Genomic DNA, 18688 nt, shown 5'->3' on the forward strand with positions numbered 1-18688 from the left:
CTTTTCAAAAATATATTTTTCAGTTTCTGTTTCCCTGAAGAAAGTTGCTAAGATATTTTATATATAATTCTTCAGGAAATCATAGCTACTTCTGAAATTAAGATAAGGCTTGAAAGATGAGCAGATGTTAAGATCTGATATTCTAGTTAAATAGAATTAAACCATATGATTAATTGCAATCACAGAGTACATTTGAAGATTCTCTTGGCTTTGCAGATCATAGTTTTAATTTGTCATTAAAACTTACTTGTAATCCTTCTTTATAAGACACTATAGTTGCACATTTCAATGGTGGCAGCCTTTTCATGTTTGTTGTATCGTTATCCTTCAATTGCAATGTTTTAAACAGATTTTTTTTGGCCTAAACTGATGGGATTACTTTTTAGACTGAATTATATGCACTGTTACTTTGTGTATTAAGTATATACATTTTCTTGAGTTTATGGGACAAATTCATACTGCTTATGCTACACATACAATCTAAGCGAGACCCCTGGTGGCCTAGTGGTAAGCGTGCAGGACTTTCACTGCTGCGACCACGGGTTCGAATCCCCGGTCTCCTGGCCTGATGGAGGTCGTTAGCCCTGTGTGGCCATCCATCTATGAGAAGGACACTCTAAACAAACCTACGTCCTGAGGACCTCACTGCCATTGTCCAAGCTTGCTTGGCCCCGGCAGATGAACCTTAGGATTAAAGGGTGGGCTCAGTTCAGCGCATGCTGTGTCTCACCTAAAAAAATCCATTGCGCAGGCTGGAAAGGTAAAAGACCTTTCCCCAAATCTTCGTTCGCGAAGATGGGCCATTATTATTATTAATCTAAGCATTGGGACACCAAATAAAAGCCAGCTCCCAGTGGGTTAGGCTACAAGCCGACGTGCCAGTCCTTTTCTGGTGCAGAGGAAAGGAATGCTGAAAAGTAGGTTAGTCCATCTAAGTCATTTGTCACATATCTGTTGATTACTTCAAGGGAATCTAATCCCCTCTGTAGGTTAACAGAGTGGTCTAATAATTAATAATTTTGTTCTGGAGGAGGGAACTTTGGATTCTAGTTTGTCATCTGCCATGTGATTTGAAATTATAGCTTTCAATGTAAGGAAAGTGGTTTTTACCACTAGATTACCACATGATCTTCTGCTATAGCGGGTATTAGTCTGTTCAAGAGTATTCTTGCCAGGATTTTGCCAGCAATGGAGAGCAGAGTAACAGCAGAAGAAATTCTACCTGAAAGTCAGTGTGGTTTCAAAGCCAACAGGAGTACCACAGACATGGTATTTGTTCTCAGACAACTGCAAGAGAAGTGTAGGGAACAGAACAAAGGTCTTTATGTAACCTTTGTCGACCTCACCAAGGCTTTCAATACTGTGAGCAGAAAAGGTCTCTGGCAGATTTTGGAATGTTTAGGTTGTCCCCCCAAGTTCCTTAAAATGATCGTCTCACTCCACGAGGATCAGCACGGCCAAGTCAGATATGGCAACACACTTTCTGAGCCCTTTCTAATAAAGCATGGCATGAAACAGGGCTGCGTTCTCGCTCCTACCCTATTCACAGTCTTTTTCAGCATGATGCTCCAAAGGGCCACGGCAGACCTCGATGATCAGGACAGTATCTACATTCAATATCGTACTGATGGAAGCCTATTCAACCTAAGGTGATTGAAGGCCCACGCTAAGACCTTAAATCATCTTGTCCGGGAGCTGCTTTACGCTGATGACGCTGCCCTTGTTGCCCACACAGAAGCAGCCCTGCAGCGTTTAACATCCTGCTTTGCAAACGCTGCTGAGCTCTTTGGGCTGGAAGTCAGTTTAAAGAAGACAGAAGTTCTCCATCAACCTGCACCTCAGGAAGTCTCCCATCATCCCCACATCACCATTGGCCAATCAGAGCTCAAATCAGTCCAGCAGTTTAATTACCTAGGCAGCCTCATCTCCTCGGATGATTGATGGGGAGATAGAAAACAGGCTAGCAAAGGCATATAGTGCTTTTGGAAAGCTTCATAAAAGAGTTTGGCGAAATAAACACCTGAAGAAAAGTACAAAGATCAGTGTTTACAGAGCCATAGTGCTGTCTACTCTCTTATACGGATCTGAATCATGGGTCATCTACCACCACCACCTGCGACTCCTAGAACGCTTCCATCAACGCTGCCTCCGTACAATCCTAAACATCCACTGGTCAGATTATGTGACCAATACATCTGTTCTTGAACAAGCAGCAGTCACAAGTATTGAGGCCATGTTGCTGAGAACACAGCTGCACTGGGCAGGGCACGTCTCCAGGATGAAGGACCACCACCTCCCTAAGATCCTGCTTTATGGTGAACTTGCCACTGGCTGCCGCAAGAGGGGAGCCCCGAAGAGAAGATACAAGGACTCCCTGAAACAACATCTCAGCCTTGGCCATATTGACCACCATAACTGGTCTACTCTGGCCTCCAATCGGGAGGCCTGGAGACAGACCATTTATAACGCTGCTGATGCTTTTGAGAAAGCACGCAGGATCACCCCTGAGGAGAAAAGACAACACAGAAAGAATCGTGCCTTGCAGAATATACCATCTAAGGAGTCTTTCTGCTGTGCCTTTTGCAACCGGTCATGCCTTTCTCGTATTGGCCTTTTTAGCCACCAACGCGCTTGCAAGAAACGTGGGTAGAGCCCTTCCCAAATCTTCGTTCGCGAAGCCTAGCCATGATGATGACCACATGATCTGATTACCACAAGGCCTAATACTCTCCAAGCCTTCTGCTGAAACTGAACTACCTAATATCTATGAGTAAAGGTTTTGTGAAGCTGAAGAGTATATATACATAGAAAGGGATTGCTATGAAGGGAAAAGATTTTGGGTCTGATTTCAGTTTCTTGTGCTGTTGATATGTTTTGTCTTGAAGTCTCCTTGACAGGGAAATCACTGTGTTATTCCTGGATCTGGGAATAGATTTGCAGGATTTTATTGAATTTGGCATCTTGTAGGGTGTTGGATAATATAAGAACTAGGCTTTCACAGCTTGCCTGCTTTGTATCCTCTGCTCTGTTAGCTGCATTAGCACACTTGGATTAATGCACTGCAGTAGTGATTGTTATGTTCTAGTATTTCATCCACAGTATTTAGAAATGTCGTCTGTGTGGTTGTCTGTTTAAGCAGAGTGGAACTTCTTGTTTTACAGGGAAAGCCTGGAAAAGATGGTGAACCAGGACCAAAAGGAGAACCTGTATGTATTTTACTCAATTTCCAGTACTGTTTTTTGCATTCAAAACAAATGTGTATTTGTCTGTGTATTAAAACAGGTTGAAATTTTCTAGCCTTCTGAATTGTTTACTTAAAGTTGTTGCTTTCAGTGAATTAGTGTGTAGTTTGAAAATTTAAAGCTTTGATGCTGCCACAGCTAAGATCCGTCTGTATTTTTATCTTCTGGTTTCGCTGTCTTCTACACACAGGGTTTGCCTGGTGGGTTTGGGATTCCAGGACGACCTGGGGAACCTGGTACGAAGGTGCGTAGTAGCAGCTTTTGATTCCCTTCACACAGAATGAGTTAAGATAGATGTGCAGTAAAACAATGACTGCACATAAAGCAATATTAAGTTGCTAAGCTGCATCATCACTAGGAGAAGTCAAAATTAGGTTAGTGTAGGTATACCTGATTTAGATCTCTTATATGAATTGATTAATGCAGGCTTTATTTTCACAAGGTCTTTGCTCAGCCAATATATGTACAAGTGTACTTCCCTGAAAACTCCAGTTTCTCTTTACATTGTGCAAACCAGTACAGGCCTACAAACAAACCATTTACTAATACTGCTTGTTATAGTGATCCAGGTACTTGTCATTTGGAAGTTGTATGATCCTATATTGAATTGTTCATTTGTTGAGGAAATCCTGTTTTGTTGGAAAAAAAAATCTGATCTGGATTTAAAATGTAAATTCTATTTTGATTTAGGGTGACAAAGGGGAGCGAGGTTTTCCAGGACCTCCGGGAAGAGTAAGTAAAATAAATTTGTGTTTTATTTGAAACCAAAAATAAAATTAAATTTTGTGAAAGTGCTCAAACAATGAGGGGAAAAAAGAGAGACTATGCATGTTCTGATCTCATTCTCATCAGTCACGTCCTTATTTTTTCTCAATGGAAAAAACTGAATACAGTTTTTTAAAGTATATTTGAAATCTGGGAAAGGAGCTCTTGAAGATTATGAATTTCAAACATTTTGGACTATGAAAATTATAAGCGTTAATCAATAAAATATCCAAAAGAGAGTTCAAAAGAGTAAGTCTGTCAGCTTTGCAGTTGGTTTGGTTTAACTGCAGCTGACAATTGAGTACCACACAGCCATTTGTTCACTCACCACCCCTACCTGAGGTGGGATGGGAAGGAGAATTGGAAAAAGGTAAACCTTAAGTATTAATTGAAATAAAGTTAATAAATACTAATAGTAGTAATATTAGTAATAATTAGTAATAATAATAATAATAATAGTGAAAAGGGAGATAAAAAGAAGAGAGAGAGGAATAAAACCTGAGAAAGACAAGTGATGCACAATACAATTACTCACCATGTCCTGTGAGTCCCCAAGCAGCAATCAGCCCCTATGCACAAGAAGAAACCAGGAGAGCAGTTCGTAATTTTTTTTAACACTTCAAATAAAAAATGGGGTTAGTCAGCAACAAATTGATGGTGCTGCTTCCCCAACATGGGGAGAAATTCCCAATATTTGCTAATTTGATTTGAAAAATTGTACATGCTTCCTGAATATTTTATTGTAAATGTTAGTATCCTACATGTCACGCTCAGATCAATGATAGCAGAAATTGCCAGAACATAATATTTTAAAATTAAAGGTAATACAAACCAGTGCTTAGACCATGTTGAGATTTTTTGGCATCGTTCTTGTTGAGGAAGATGCTGTAAAAGCTCTCCACTTAATCCTGTGATTCCTCCTATGAAGGAATTTTGGTAGAATGGGAAATATTTATTTTCTCTGGTAATTCCTTAGCAGCTACAACCCTCTCACAGCAGTTGTTATATTATGACTGAAATTGCAAATATAACCACAACTGCTCAAAATTGTTATAAAACCAAATGGCCTCTGTACCATTGGATCAAGATGGGGGAGATACAAATGAAGGCACAGTTGCACATTTCTAGTGTCTTAGTCTTTGTCCTGTGATTCAGATGATAGATACTGGACCACTAGATACCTTTGGTGAAAAAGGAGACCCTGGAGTTTCAGGCTTGCCTGGACTGAAAGGTCAAAAAGGTGAAAAAGGTATGTATTTTGTTTTGTCTTTTTGATTAAGTTATACTTTTAGTTTTCTTACTAAAGGAAATTAAATTTGTACTGTCTGTGAGCTCAGTAGCTCTATATGATAGTGTAATGTTCCAGTTATTTATTTAATTGCTTTCAGGTTTTTACATTTTGTAGGACACTTCTGCTTCTCATCTTAACTAAGACTGCCTTTCAGTTATAGATGAAAAATGATAAACTAGAATCTGTTTTTATGCAATTAAATAATCCACTGAGATTATTTAAGAAATATGGAAATTAACACAAACTTAAAGAGGATAATAATGTAGAGAATCTTGAGACTCCTTTATGAAAGTCTGTAGCTAATTTTTAATCTTAAGATTGATTTGCATAATTTAAAAAAGTCTTCTGTAAACAGAAAATCAAGCATGCCCTTTCCCATTTTCCCCATTACAGACCTTAGCCTATTTAAAAAAAATCACTAGAAGTTTGGACACAGCAGGGTCTTTTCCCTGAATATAGTGCTTGCAGATACATATAGATTATTTAATTTCAAATTTGATTCAGAATATAATGGCTTGAATGTGAATTTAAATAATATGGGCTAAAAGCTCCCTCTCAATGGCATTGCTGAATTCATTGCCTAATTGAAAACTTCTCTTCCCAAAGGTTTCCCTGGTGCACAAGGAATCCCAGGACCTCCAGGTATGAAACTATGACCACTGATTTTTTCACATTTTTGATATATTCTTCTTGGGTGAAGAGTCCTGAGAGATATTCTCCTTAGCTGCTCCTTGCTGAACACCCAAGCAGTGACTTCTCCAGCAGTCTAATCATCCCTGTAGACCCTTAGGTTTTCTTGTGTCTTTGTTGTGATCCAGTCTTGTTCTTTCTGTAGAGCCCTGATAACTTTCTGCTGAAATTGAAAAAGTAGGGTACACAGTGCATCAGAGATAGCCCAGAGAGCATAGCTCCATTGGGCTAGAAGAGTTTTTAAATGTTAATATGTGTGTGGGCGTGTGCATATATACCTGAGTATGTATACTCATATGTAGATCATTTGTTTTGCTCTCACTTCAGCTCTATATGTGTTTGCATAAATATAATAAAATAAAGTTTGCAGAGAGAAATAATAACAATATTTATTAGATCAAAGTAATTCCTGAAGGCTTCCTTCTTTTTTTTTGACTGTCACTTGATTAATAAAAGTTATTTCTTTTACCTGCAAAATTTGTCTTTTTCGTAGTCTTAACATCTTCACATCCATGATGATACTGCTTTTATGTATATATGTATGAGTATGTGTTTCAAGTGAACCATGACATTTGATTTTTAAAAATTAAGCAAATAATCAGTGGAAACCCTATTCTAGCACATCCTGCAGCGATACTATTACCTCCTTTACTTTCGTTTTCTATCTTGACAGTGAGCTAAATAAGAAATTCATGTGAGCCAGAGTCGGATAGTTTCCAGGAAATTTTTCACAGTTTAGGGTGGAGATGCTATATACTGCAGGCTGTAATTATAGCTCTTAGTCTGTCATTACCCTACAGAAATGGAGATTTCTGTGACTTTCATGTCATCTGAGTGTTGCAGAAGACTCAAAATGGTTTAGTGATCAAGTCTAGTGATGAGTTGTGAACTGAAATAAGTCAATATGAAGACCTGTGTGACTGTACAAATAGTTAAAAGGAGATCTTCAGGTTATTTTCTCTCTGTTTAACTGCTTGTCTTTACTGGCTGTTGTTTGCTTATTATTCCTACAAACTATTTTGGTTATAATGTTCCTGAAATCTGCTTGCATTGTTGACTACTTATTTACTGGAGTTATTAGATGTGCTCTCCCTTTCTAGGTATGTTTAAGATTTGGTTTATTATGAAGTAACAAAGTGTGTAATAGTTTCTAGGTGTAATAGCTAAGGTGACTCCTGTGTTGACACTATTTGCTATCCAGCAAAAGTGAATTCAGTAAATCTCAGGAAGGCACTTGGTAGAGAGTAGATGTGTTTATCTAGGGACCTAACAGAAGTGAGTAACTCAGCTGTAGTGAGTATATAATCTGAATTTTGTATAAATCACCAATAATTAAAATACAGTCCCTTTTTTCTTTTTCTCTGAAACCCCATGGAAGCAAACGTGTTGATACTGTTGTTGTCTTTTCATTTTTCACTTTTTCATATACATTTTACTCCCTCCAAAGGTCGACCACTTCCAGACAGGGTAGGATCACCTGGTGTCCCTGGAGAGAGAGGTGAAAAAGGTGAAAAGGGTTCTCCAGGATTCCCTTCACCTGGAACGCCTGGAAGAGATGGTTTCCCAGGTCCCCCAGGGTTGCCTGGCCCACCAGGACCTCCAGGCGTAACAGGTGGGTAAAGCCCTTCCTTGCTTTTCACAATGAAGTCTCAATGATGCACATAAAAGAAAAAAAAATGAGACAAGATTATAAATGCTATAATCAGGATGCATCTATGTCGTGGAAGAAACATAACTAAGTTGTTGATGGACCAAGTAAAAGCTGTTCCACAATGCAGGAGGCCACTTGTTTCCTTACTGGGACAAGGATTCTTTGCTAAATAAATGTTTTTAAAATTTCTTCAGAGTTCACTGTGGACTGTTACAATATAATCAAACAATTGACCTTAATACATATTGGTTTATTCTGTATCCTGTTGTGCCAACCTTGGAATATTTGTAGATTTCCAATTAAAAAATTAGCAGATGCTAATATTGTTCTTAGTATAAAAGATAGCTTTTCAATATCACAGTTCGCAAGTCTGCAGTATCAGTCTTTCTAACAAACTGAACAGGTGTGATAACTAGTCTGCCAGAAGTTTTTATTGTAAAATAAAACTATCTTAGGGGATAATACAGTCATAGAAAAGCTTGGGTTGGAAGGAACCTTAAAGATCATCTAGTTCCAACCCTTCTGGTATAGGCAGGGATGCCACCCACCAGGTCAGGATCAACACATGCTGCTTTATAGAGGTAAATGAAAAGCTAGTAGTGATGTGACAAATATAACATTAGTAGTAATGATAACAACATTACATAGCTATGTTTTATGAGTTGTGATAAAGCAATTTGAAAGAGAAAAATGTTTTGGTTTTTTTTCTGCAATGAAGCAATAACAAAAGTACATGTTAAAGTGGTCCACGATAATTAGCTCCTTACAACTGATGTTTGTAACCCTTTTATGGAAATAAAACTTTTGCTGCAGGTGATACTGTGAGTTACATTGCCATTTCAACATCAAGAATGATATCCCTATTACAACACTTTAGGTACCTTAAAGCGATTGAAAGAAATATTATTCTCTATGCTAAATCAAAAATACTTTGTTTGAAAACTGTTGAAGATGCCTAGTTGTTGCCATGTTTGCCAGTGAAGCAGTACAAAATTCAGTATGTAGAATATGGAATTAAATAGCTAAATCTTACCTCATCCTAAAAATAAGAGCAATTTCTGTTTTTCATGCAGTGTGTTTCAGTCATTGATTAATTCTTTTCCTTCTCGAGATACTTCTTTGGCTTTCTTCAAGTGCATAATGGGAAAGAATTTGTTTTTCTTTAAATATTGTTTTCCAAACTTCACATTAACATTTTGACTGCTGGGTTTGGCCAAAGGGATGTCATATTATATTGGGCTAGAACCTGTGTCATATCCTCAAACAGAAGAAGCATAATTTATATTCTCATATCAAACCTGAAAAATATTCTTATTTGTTACTCATTTCAGTTCCTAACATATGAGGTTTGTTGTTTTCAGGAAGCTGACATGATGAAGTTAAATGATGTTAACAAGCTGTTCTTGACCTAGAAAGTTTCCTAAAATGTTGAAAACAGAAGTTGGGGTACCAAAACCCTAGTTAATTAATTTCTTCAGAACATCAATACTCTCCATTCTCCTTAGGGTCAAAACAACAGTTTTTCACCTACAGTACTTTTCTTAGCCAAAGCTTACAATGAAAATGGATTTTGTGCGAAAGTTGTTTGTAACCTTATTATGGCAGAGCCTGTCTTTTCTCTGTAATTCTCAGGGTTTCTTAAATGTTATATATGGAATCAGAATACAGACTCCGAGTTAAATTTTTTAAAGTAAATAAAAGAGTAAAGTGCTATCCTTACTTATCACTCTTCATAGGTAACATATCAGCTATGACACTGCATAAATGCAACCCTATAATGGAAACTTGCACTTGTCAAAACAGTATTCTTTATTGTATTTCCATTGCAGATGGAATTGATCAGTGCCAGCAGGGAGAACCAGGTGCACCAGGTAGTCCTGGACTCCCAGGAAGAGATGGATTTCCTGGAGAAATGGGAGAGAAAGGTAATAATATTTTAATGTGATTGTTTTCTTATGCTTAGTACCCTGGAGCTTGGGTATGTAAAGAGGCTGGGCCAATTAGACTGGGTCCAGAGAAAGTATACTTAAAGTTAGTTAAATAAATAGTTCATGGGCATGGAATATGTTTCTTGAGTCTCTGGTGAATACAAGAAGGATATTGTATATTGAGTTGTGTGACACGAACTTCTCTTACAATTCACTTAACCTACACATTGCTGGGAAGAGATAAAGGATGACATGGGGCTGAAAGAGGAGCTGGAAAGAAGGAAAGGGTTGAGTATAGCCCCATGAATTGTAAATTGAGCTGTTCATTGCAATTTGAGATGTGAATTCTGAGATGAAGAATTAGAGAGAAGCAGATGAGTTGGGAATGAAAGTGGTTTATGAATCATTGCCTTGAATATAATTGAAGATAAAATTATAACACCTATAAATAGGACTGTAGACCATGTGTTTTAGCAGCACTGAATAAATGGACATTTAAAAAAATGAGCTGTGCCCATTTACATGATGATTGATCCTTCCTAATCTCATTCTGCTTACTGCTTTTCTGAAAGTGCAAAATTACACTGACTATAGAAGTTCTTTTTTGCTGCTTTAATCTTTTTATTTCCTCTCTTACCCACTGAATATTTCTTTTCTTATTTTTGATCCTCTTCAGCCTGGTCCCTTTTAACTGTTCTGTTAAATATTATCCCTAGGATAAGACTTATGTTGATTTTCATGCCACTCCTTTAAAAAAATTAGAGAACATCGATTTACTGAGAAGTTCTCTTTGAAGCATGTAATTAGTAGTAGCACGTTTATTTTTATTCTTTCTACATGAAGTGTAATAAATTGACATTTGCCCCTGAATCTGCCTGCTTGCAGTTGTCTTAAATCTTTTCAGTTTTATTCATTTGCTTTGTTGGTTTTTTTTTTTCAGGTGACAAAGGTGAAGCCTGTGCCTTGTGTGATAAAGTGGGACCTCCTGGACTTCCAGGACCACAAGGGCCGCCAGGTCCAGCAGGTAAAAACTCATTAACTACCTGAAAATGAGGTACATAGGCTAAATTCTGAAAATACAGCATACACGATAAATTTAACTACTTTTGGTCCCACTAATCAAATTGTTTGTGAAACTAATGAAAGGAGGGTGGAATAGGGTCCTATTTTTGACCTGATTCCAAATTTCCAAAACAATCAACAAGAATTACCAAGGAGGCAGAAACTGACCATAGTGAAGAATCTTTGCAAACTGTGGTCCAAATATTTTCACAGATGGTTGTGAAAGTAAAAAATAATGTGGGAACCATTTGCTTATGTGCCCAGGCTTGACAGTGACTCATACATACGTTCCCAATTCCAGCATCAAATTCTGTGTCTCAAAAAAAAAAATCATTTTTCTTGTACTATTTGCCACATGCAAAAAAATATATTATACCTCATGTTTGTTCTAGTGTGGCTATTCAGAAACATTAATATGAGTTAGGTAGTTTCAAGACTGTATTGGTTTCATGATAGGTCTAAATAGTAAGGTGAATTCATTCCTAAGTCAAATGAAACATCAACTTCTGAGTTTATGAATGCTGACGTGCAACACATGAGCATATGAATCCAGAAAACTTCACTGACTTTAGCAACATTATGTTGATATAACTGGGGATGGAATGAGACACTTTCAGGGTCACATAGAATTCACATACAATGAGCTATTTGTAAAAGCACGTAGTAAATAAAACTATATTTTTTGTCTCTCTGATAAGGTTTTCCAGGTCAATCGGGTTTCAAAGGAGAAAGAGGCTTACCTGGACTTGATGGACTTCCAGGGGTACCTGTAAGTAATGCCTTGCCAAATACTATGTCTTACTAGGAATGCGATCAAAAAACATGTGATAATCGATGTATCAGTGTGGTTGTGTAACAGTTCTGTTTAAAAACAGACCAGTGCAAGGATATGATAAAATTAGCAATGCCTAATAAAATAAAGCAGGAAGCAGTGGGGTTGAATTATGAGAGTAAAAAAAGAGCTGTCAGATATTGGGTTTATTTCTGGTTTTGCTCATCATGTGAACTCAGTGGGACACATAACCTTCTGTCTCAGCAAGCTAAGCAGTGGAGTTGGGTTAAGAGTAGGATTTCACAGGAAACAGATGCAGATTCCCTGACCTTCTTGTGGATTGTTCCAATAACTCTTAGCTGTTTTAGTACATATATATTGAGAGACAGACAGTGCCATCTAGTGTAGTGTAAGCAATCTAATATTAGTATGCAGCCTACTGTGGCAGTTTTTCTGAATTTTGAGTAATAGAATCATAGAATATGCAGAGTTGGAAGGGACCCATCAGGATCACCAAGCCCAACTCCTGACCCTGCAGAAGACACCCCAAGAATCACATGATGTGCCTGAGAGTGTTGTCCAAATGCTTCTTGAACTGTGTCAGGCTTGGTGCTGTGACCACTTCTTTGGAGAACCTGTTGCAGTGCTCAAAGACCATCTTGGTGAAAACCCTTTTCCTGATATCTAACCTAAACCTTCACTGACTCAGCTTCATGCCATTTCCTTGGGTTCTTCACTGGTCAAGAGAGTGAAGAGATCAGTACCTGTCTTTCCGCTTGCCCTTGTGAGGATGTTGAAGACCCCAGTGAGGTCTCCCCTTGGTCTCCTCTTCTTCAGGCTGAACAAACCAAGTGACCTCAGCTGCTCCTTATACAGCTTCCTTTCCAGACCCTTGGCTATCCTCATGGCCCTCCTCTGGACACCCTCCAGTAGCTTAATGTCTTCTTTATATTGTGGCACCCAGAACTGCACACAATGTTCGAGGTGAGGTCGCACCAGTGCAGAGCAGAATGAGACAATCCCCTCCCTCGACTGGCTGGTGATGCTTTGCCTGATGCCCCCCCAGGACATGGTTGGCCCCTCTGGCTGCCAGGGCACTGCTGACTCATATCCAACTTGCCATCCACCAGGACCCCCAGGTCCCTTTCCACAGCACTGCACTCCAGCCTCTCATTCTCCTGCAGAAATTCAGGGTTGCTCCATCCCAGGTGCAGAATCCGGCACTTTCCCTTGTTAGACTTCATACGGTTGATGATTGCTCATCTCTCTAATTTGTTGAGGTCTCTCTGCAGGGCCTCTCTGCCCTTGAGGGAGTCAACATCTCCTCTCAATTTAGTGTCATAGGCAAACTTAGCATTCCTTCGAGTCCTCTGTCCAGGTTGTTCGTGAAGATTTTGGGAAATGTCTGCAGTATACTCTAAAACACTATTAGTTGCAGGAAAGCTAGGTACTTTTGAAGAAATAAAGGAAGTCTGTGAAAGCATCCTGATATGATTACTTGTAAATTATGTTGACACAGAGCAACATGACTCTCAGTAAGGCCAGATATCAGAAGCAGAACAGCCATAAGCATAATACTTGTCTAAAATGTAACACAAATTACTCCTACATGAGCACTGTACTACCATAACTACATTTGATCTTGTCAGAGTCCACTTGAGCATCCCTAAGTACACTGTGGTTTCCTGTCCAAACCTACCTCAGCATATACGTTCCTGTAGTATAACATTAGTTTTGACACCGTTCCTAGTGTGAGTACACTGAGTCTTGCCAGACCTTTTCTCCCCAAAGCTATTTCTTTCCTTTCAGCTGATCCCTTTTGGCAACATAACTTCTCAGTGACATTAATGTGCACTAGATTTAAAACACACTGAAATTATGTAAGCTCCCTTCATCACCAGTGGTGAGAGAGAGGTCACCTTCAGAAGTTAAAAAACCCCACCTGTATGAGTTCGTTACTCAAGGAATCTATTTCCCTCCACTGAATATAAATAAAGCCTAGATGCCTGAATTCAGCCAATGAAAGTTCACTAAGATGGAATCCATTATCTGTCTCCACCAAACAGGGGCCACCTGGCACTCCAGGACTTATGGGCAGCCCTGGGGCAAAAGGAGAACCTGGAGATTTTACCTATGATTCTATCCTGAAAGGTGAAAAAGGAGATCCTGGTTTCCCAGGACAACCAGGTACTCCTGGAAGAGAAGGAAGACCAGGAAAAGATGGATTTCCAGGTCCACCGGGTCCAAAAGGAGCACCGGTATGTTTGTTTCTTGATGTTTATATATTGTCCTACCGTGTGTTTATTTATGTTTACATACTGTCCTATACATTCTGTCTTTCAGATCAGAATTCGCATGCTTTTGTGCCCTATAATTCTTTATGTTTATTGGCCTCATTAATTTTTCCACATCTTGTCCTTACCTTGACTAGTACATTCTTCCTCAGAGGAAGATTTCTTTTTCACTGGAAATAGTGAGAAAGACAGTCCTTCAACAACAGACGATTTCGGAGTTAGATTTTGACCATTTCTTTTTACATGTCATGCAAATAAATGGTCTGACTCAAATGCATTCAGTATGGCTTGTTACTTCAGGACTATAGAGCAAATTTGTAGATGTGGACAACAGTTTTATTCCTTTCTCCCTTTCTCATAGCTTGATAGTGAGTACTAGTGCGAATGATCTAGCTGACTCTTGGAAATGATTGAACAAATGCAGTTATCCAAGTAGAGATTGTTAAGACAAGATTCAAGTCTGTTCTAGCGTATTTTTCTCCTGGTAGAAACTAATGCTTCAAAATCCTGCGCTAGTAGAGTTCAGCTGATATGGATGTGGATGTGGATGTGAATGTGGAGCTCACATCTGCTCCCAGATCCACCACTGGGAACATGGTGTACATGGTCCAGTTAGCTGCATTACACAGTAGGTATGATTTCCATGTGCTATTCCACGTGGAACCTAGTTCTGTTTCCATTGAGCTCAGCAGTAAAAAATCTGCTTTCTTCAACATTACAGACACCCGTGCTAAATCCAAGTTACAAAATATTCAGAGAGGATGATGTGTTCTGTCTTGCCAGTCAGGCAAGAAGTACACTTACACTTTCCAAAAATTAGGGTACAGCTGGCTTGAAAGGAGAACGTGGTCCCCCTGGCCAGCCTGGATTCCCTGGAGTACGTGGTGAAAGAGGTTTTCCTGGCCCTCCTGGGATAGGTGCTGCAGGGTTACCTGGTGACAAAGGAGACAGAGGCTTTGCTGGAACCCCAGGTTTACCAGGCCTTCCAGGTAATGCTATAGTGTGCTTAAAAAATATATAAAAAATTTTTAAAAAATTGTGCCCTTGAAGTGGTGCAGCTTAGAGGATCACCAGAATTTAAGACTTTCTAATTTAAATCTGTGTTTGCTTTCAGCAGTATAATTGCAAATCTTTGAGGGCAAGTTTTCTTGAAGAATTTTCTAGGCCAAATGGAATGGTTTAAGTTCATCCTAGTTTTCTGGTGAATCTTACACAAAAAATCCTTCATAACAAGTCACTTGTAGTGGTATGGGTGAACTGATATTGCTGGCTAGGTGAAACTCCGTTGTTTAATTTCATCAGTTCCTGTACTTAATACAACTTTACATTAACAGGAGCAAAGGGTGAAGCAGGACGAACTGTATCACTCCCTGGACCTCCTGGGGCAGATGGCCTTCCTGGGCCACCTGGTTTCCCTGGACCCCAAGGTACAGCAGTCTATTAATCTTTGAGTTATATAAGAATGGTTCTGTTCCCGAAAAGTTAGCCTTTGCATTTACATTTGTCTTGTTTTCATTCGCAAAGGTGACAAAGGGAATCCTGGGCTTCCAGGTAGACCCGGCCTACCAGGAGAAAAAGGTGCTGTTGGGCAGCCAGGTATAGGATTCCCTGGACCTCCAGGTCCCAAAGGTAAGATAAAGTTATCCGTCTAACAGAGCTGGTATAACTGGAGTATGGATGGAGGCCTACACTGTCATCCAGCTGTGGCCGCATGCAAACTGGGAGGTGCAGCTGAAGAACCTCCCTTGTGAAAGCCAAGAAGCACCACAATAAGCATTCATTCGATGTACACTTGCTTTGTGCAGTGAGGTGGTGCAGCTACAGACAGTGTCATAGCTAGTGCCAGAATAGAAAATGATGTAGTGCAGCATCTTACATTGCAGCAACAGAGGTTGCTGAGAGATGAGAGGCCCCTTCTGAGAGATGGAAAACACTGTGTGTGGTTGGTCAAAATAATATACTGACATAACTTGTAACAGTTTTGGACCAGACCTAACAGCTCTGCTGTGTCCCAAACAGCTGAGAGTGGTTTGGCTAGGATTCCAGCTGACTCAATGTAAGTTTAGTCTTCCTTCCATGGCCATTGACAGGGTATGCACGTAACTTAAAGGGAGTCTAAATGTTCATATTCTAGTTTTGGATTTTTCTAAGATGTATTTCATAGTGCTGCTGCTCATTTAGGACTAAATGAGCTGTCAGCAGCCACCTCAAGCACCAAAATTCTTGTGTCTTCATTATTATTTGCCATGATTCCACACACCAATGAGCTGGGAGGGTTGGAAACTCAATAAGGAGAAATGGCATATTTTTCCTTGTGACTACCTCTAGTTCCTCTGAGACTGCATTGGAACAATGCAGAACAGAAAAGGCCCATTGTATCTGGAAAAGCATTGCTGTATGCACTTTGATGCCAGCAAGAGAGGAATGACACATCAAATACATTTGTTTCAAAGACCCTTTCATGAGCTCAGCTCTGTCCAATGACTTTACTGGGGCTTAGCCTAAAAGTTGTATTTCCCACTCCCTGAGATGTTTGCCTGTGAGAGAAGCTTCATCTGAACTTATTGAATGTGTGCTGGTGTTGAGTGAGTGCAATCTTTAAGTGATTTGCAAAATGTTGTAAGTATTCCTTCCCGCATTCCCAAGGTGCAGTTCATGGGCCAGCTACAGCACAGAAACCTTCTGCATGCAACCCACAGTGGGATATGTAGGAGATGTCACTAGATATCTACTGAAAAAAAGATGTTGATTCACAGGTGGATTTTGTTGTGCATCTCTCAGTCTCATGGCCGACACATTAAATCGTCTTTTCTGACGAAGACTTTGGGAACCCAATTTTGCAGACTGGATGTTTTTCCCAAGGAAGATGGGAGGTGAACCCACAAGGCTATTAATTTAAGAGGAGACACTCAGCATTTATTTCTTCTGGGGGGTTGTTTCTCATCAGAAGCCAAGTGCTGCACAAAGCTCAGTTGAATCTTTGTTGGGACATTTGAGTCCTGGCTTCCCTAGAAGTTTGACATAAAAGGTTACACAGGTCTTTTTTAACACCTCCCTGTGAGGATGTGAATAGTTAGTTAGAGGCTTGAAGAAACAGCAGAGGTCACTTACAGGCAGAGACAGTAATGATGTGAGTATTGTTTTGTTTTGTTTTATAGGTTTCCAAGGTCAGCCTGGCTCACCTGGTCTGCCGGGAACTCCAGGAACCCCTGGCCTGGATGGTTTGCCAGGTGTTCCAGGTTTACAAGGTCAAAAGGTAGATGCCAGCTGCTCATACTGTTATCTGTGACTGCCCATGTTAACAGGAATGTGTGCAAAGATCCTTCTCTTTAAAAGCTGGCCAAACTGTCTTTCATCTTATGTTTCCCACTGTGCATGCAAAGGAACAGAGTAGATGGATGAATGCTTGACATTATAAGGATAATAGCTCTTCCCTAAAGTCGCGTATAGAGCTTTATACAAAAGCTCTACACTGCATGATTTAAATACATTTAGTTAATGATATATTGGTTTTGATGTATTGATTCCTAATCTATTGTGTTTCTTTGGCTAGGGTGAACCTGGTATAGGTCTCCCTGGCCCTAAGGGATTGCCAGGGCCTCCTGGCCCAGCTGGCATCCCTGGGGAAAAGGGAAGTCCAGGACTACCTGGCTTACGTGGCGAGCAAGGCTTTCCAGGAATACCTGGACAGCAAGGATTCAGAGGTAACGTCGCCAGAAAATCACAGCTCTATATTTCTATTTCTTTTTAAAATCACTCCCCTGTAGACGCAGCAAAAAGTCTACTCATCACTGAAATATCCTACTGATATCTTGGGGAATTGCCCATTTTCCTATCCTTGTTTTCTCCTACCATCCACCAGTAGCAAATGCTAGCAGCAAAGAGGAGCCCTTTCTCCAAGCCCAGACTGGAGGTGTTAGAAGCTGAATGGAGTCCTGTTGGCCACATGCTTCCAAGGCACCTTGTCTGGCATCTTCAGCAAACAAGATGTCAAACAGCATTGGAGGATGCTCAATCTATGTCTCTCATGTCTTCCCACAGGTGACCCCGGCCTCCCAGGTCTCCAAGGCTTGCAGGGACCTCCAGGAGCACCAGGGTTGGGCCCTCCAGGATTGCCAGGACCTGCCGGGCAACCGGGACCCCAGGGACCACCAGGTGAGAGAAAAATACTCCCATGATGGTGCTTAGGAGCAGAATTTTGCCATAAGTGGATATTGACACTAGTAAAAGTGTTGCTCATGAACTGTTTTGCAACGTGAGCTTGGTGAGGGTGGATGGGGTCACATGCCAGTGGACCTCCTCCATCTGGTCCAAAACGTGGGGCGAGGCCTCCTGAGAGGATGCCTGCCATTTGGTTTGGTCTCCTTGAGTCATTGGTGGGTGATAGATGTGAGTTCGAAGCCTCTCTTAGAAAATGGGTACTGGTTCTGCTGTCTGCCTTTGAATCTTCATTCTCCATGCCATGTAATTTGTGATCCACAGGTGTACATGCTCAGATATACTTGTTAATGGTGTTCCTTGTTCTCTGTTAAGGACTAATTCTGTATCTTCTGTTTTTCCCAGGATTTCCTGGAGTAAAAGGAGAACGGGGCTTCCCTGGTATCCCAGGTCTGGACATGCCAGGACCAAAAGGGGACAAAGGTAGCCAGGGCCAGCCGGGGGTACCGGGCTCTGTGGGGTTACCCGGCCTGCCAGGTCCACAAGGGGCTGTTGGACTGAAAGGATCGGCAGGTAAACATCTTTTCCTTCAGAAACCTGCATCTTTGACAACTGTTTTATTTTATTAAGTTGTGGTAGCATTACCTTTCACTTGGTGAGGAATTGATCCATCAAAGAGCCCAAGCTTGGGAAAACACATGGACTGACCTCAGCAAAGCAACTCTGTGCACATGTAACTGAACTGCTACTGAAGTTTTTCAGTGAATCAAATCCAGCAGCTTGTATGAACTAGCCTTTAGCCTGTAATAATAAAAGGGGATTATTCTGCAGTTTT

General features: G+C 40.2%; 1 protein-coding gene across 1 annotated transcript in view; it reads left to right on the forward strand.

Moving 5' to 3' along the window:
* The window catches only part of COL4A1 (collagen type IV alpha 1 chain), a 124257-nt gene that overhangs the window by 76638 nt on the left and 28931 nt on the right, over nucleotides 1-18688 (forward strand). Inside the window, exons 16-32 of the mRNA XM_027675104.1 lie at nucleotides 3162-3206; nucleotides 3433-3486; nucleotides 3933-3974; nucleotides 5163-5256; nucleotides 5905-5940; nucleotides 7436-7600; nucleotides 9469-9564; nucleotides 10508-10591; nucleotides 11328-11398; nucleotides 13468-13659; nucleotides 14516-14684; nucleotides 15030-15122; nucleotides 15220-15324; nucleotides 16854-16951; nucleotides 17249-17399; nucleotides 17737-17850; nucleotides 18259-18426. Of these exons, the coding sequence (XP_027530905.1) occupies nucleotides 3162-3206; nucleotides 3433-3486; nucleotides 3933-3974; nucleotides 5163-5256; nucleotides 5905-5940; nucleotides 7436-7600; nucleotides 9469-9564; nucleotides 10508-10591; nucleotides 11328-11398; nucleotides 13468-13659; nucleotides 14516-14684; nucleotides 15030-15122; nucleotides 15220-15324; nucleotides 16854-16951; nucleotides 17249-17399; nucleotides 17737-17850; nucleotides 18259-18426 (1777 nt within the window). The remainder of the gene's footprint in view (nucleotides 1-3161; nucleotides 3207-3432; nucleotides 3487-3932; nucleotides 3975-5162; nucleotides 5257-5904; nucleotides 5941-7435; nucleotides 7601-9468; nucleotides 9565-10507; nucleotides 10592-11327; nucleotides 11399-13467; nucleotides 13660-14515; nucleotides 14685-15029; nucleotides 15123-15219; nucleotides 15325-16853; nucleotides 16952-17248; nucleotides 17400-17736; nucleotides 17851-18258; nucleotides 18427-18688) is intronic.

This window comes from Neopelma chrysocephalum, unplaced genomic scaffold (assembly GCF_003984885.1).
Source record: "Neopelma chrysocephalum unplaced genomic scaffold, ASM398488v2 Primary Assembly neopelma1_25, whole genome shotgun sequence".
NCBI lineage: Eukaryota > Metazoa > Chordata > Aves > Passeriformes > Pipridae > Neopelma > Neopelma chrysocephalum.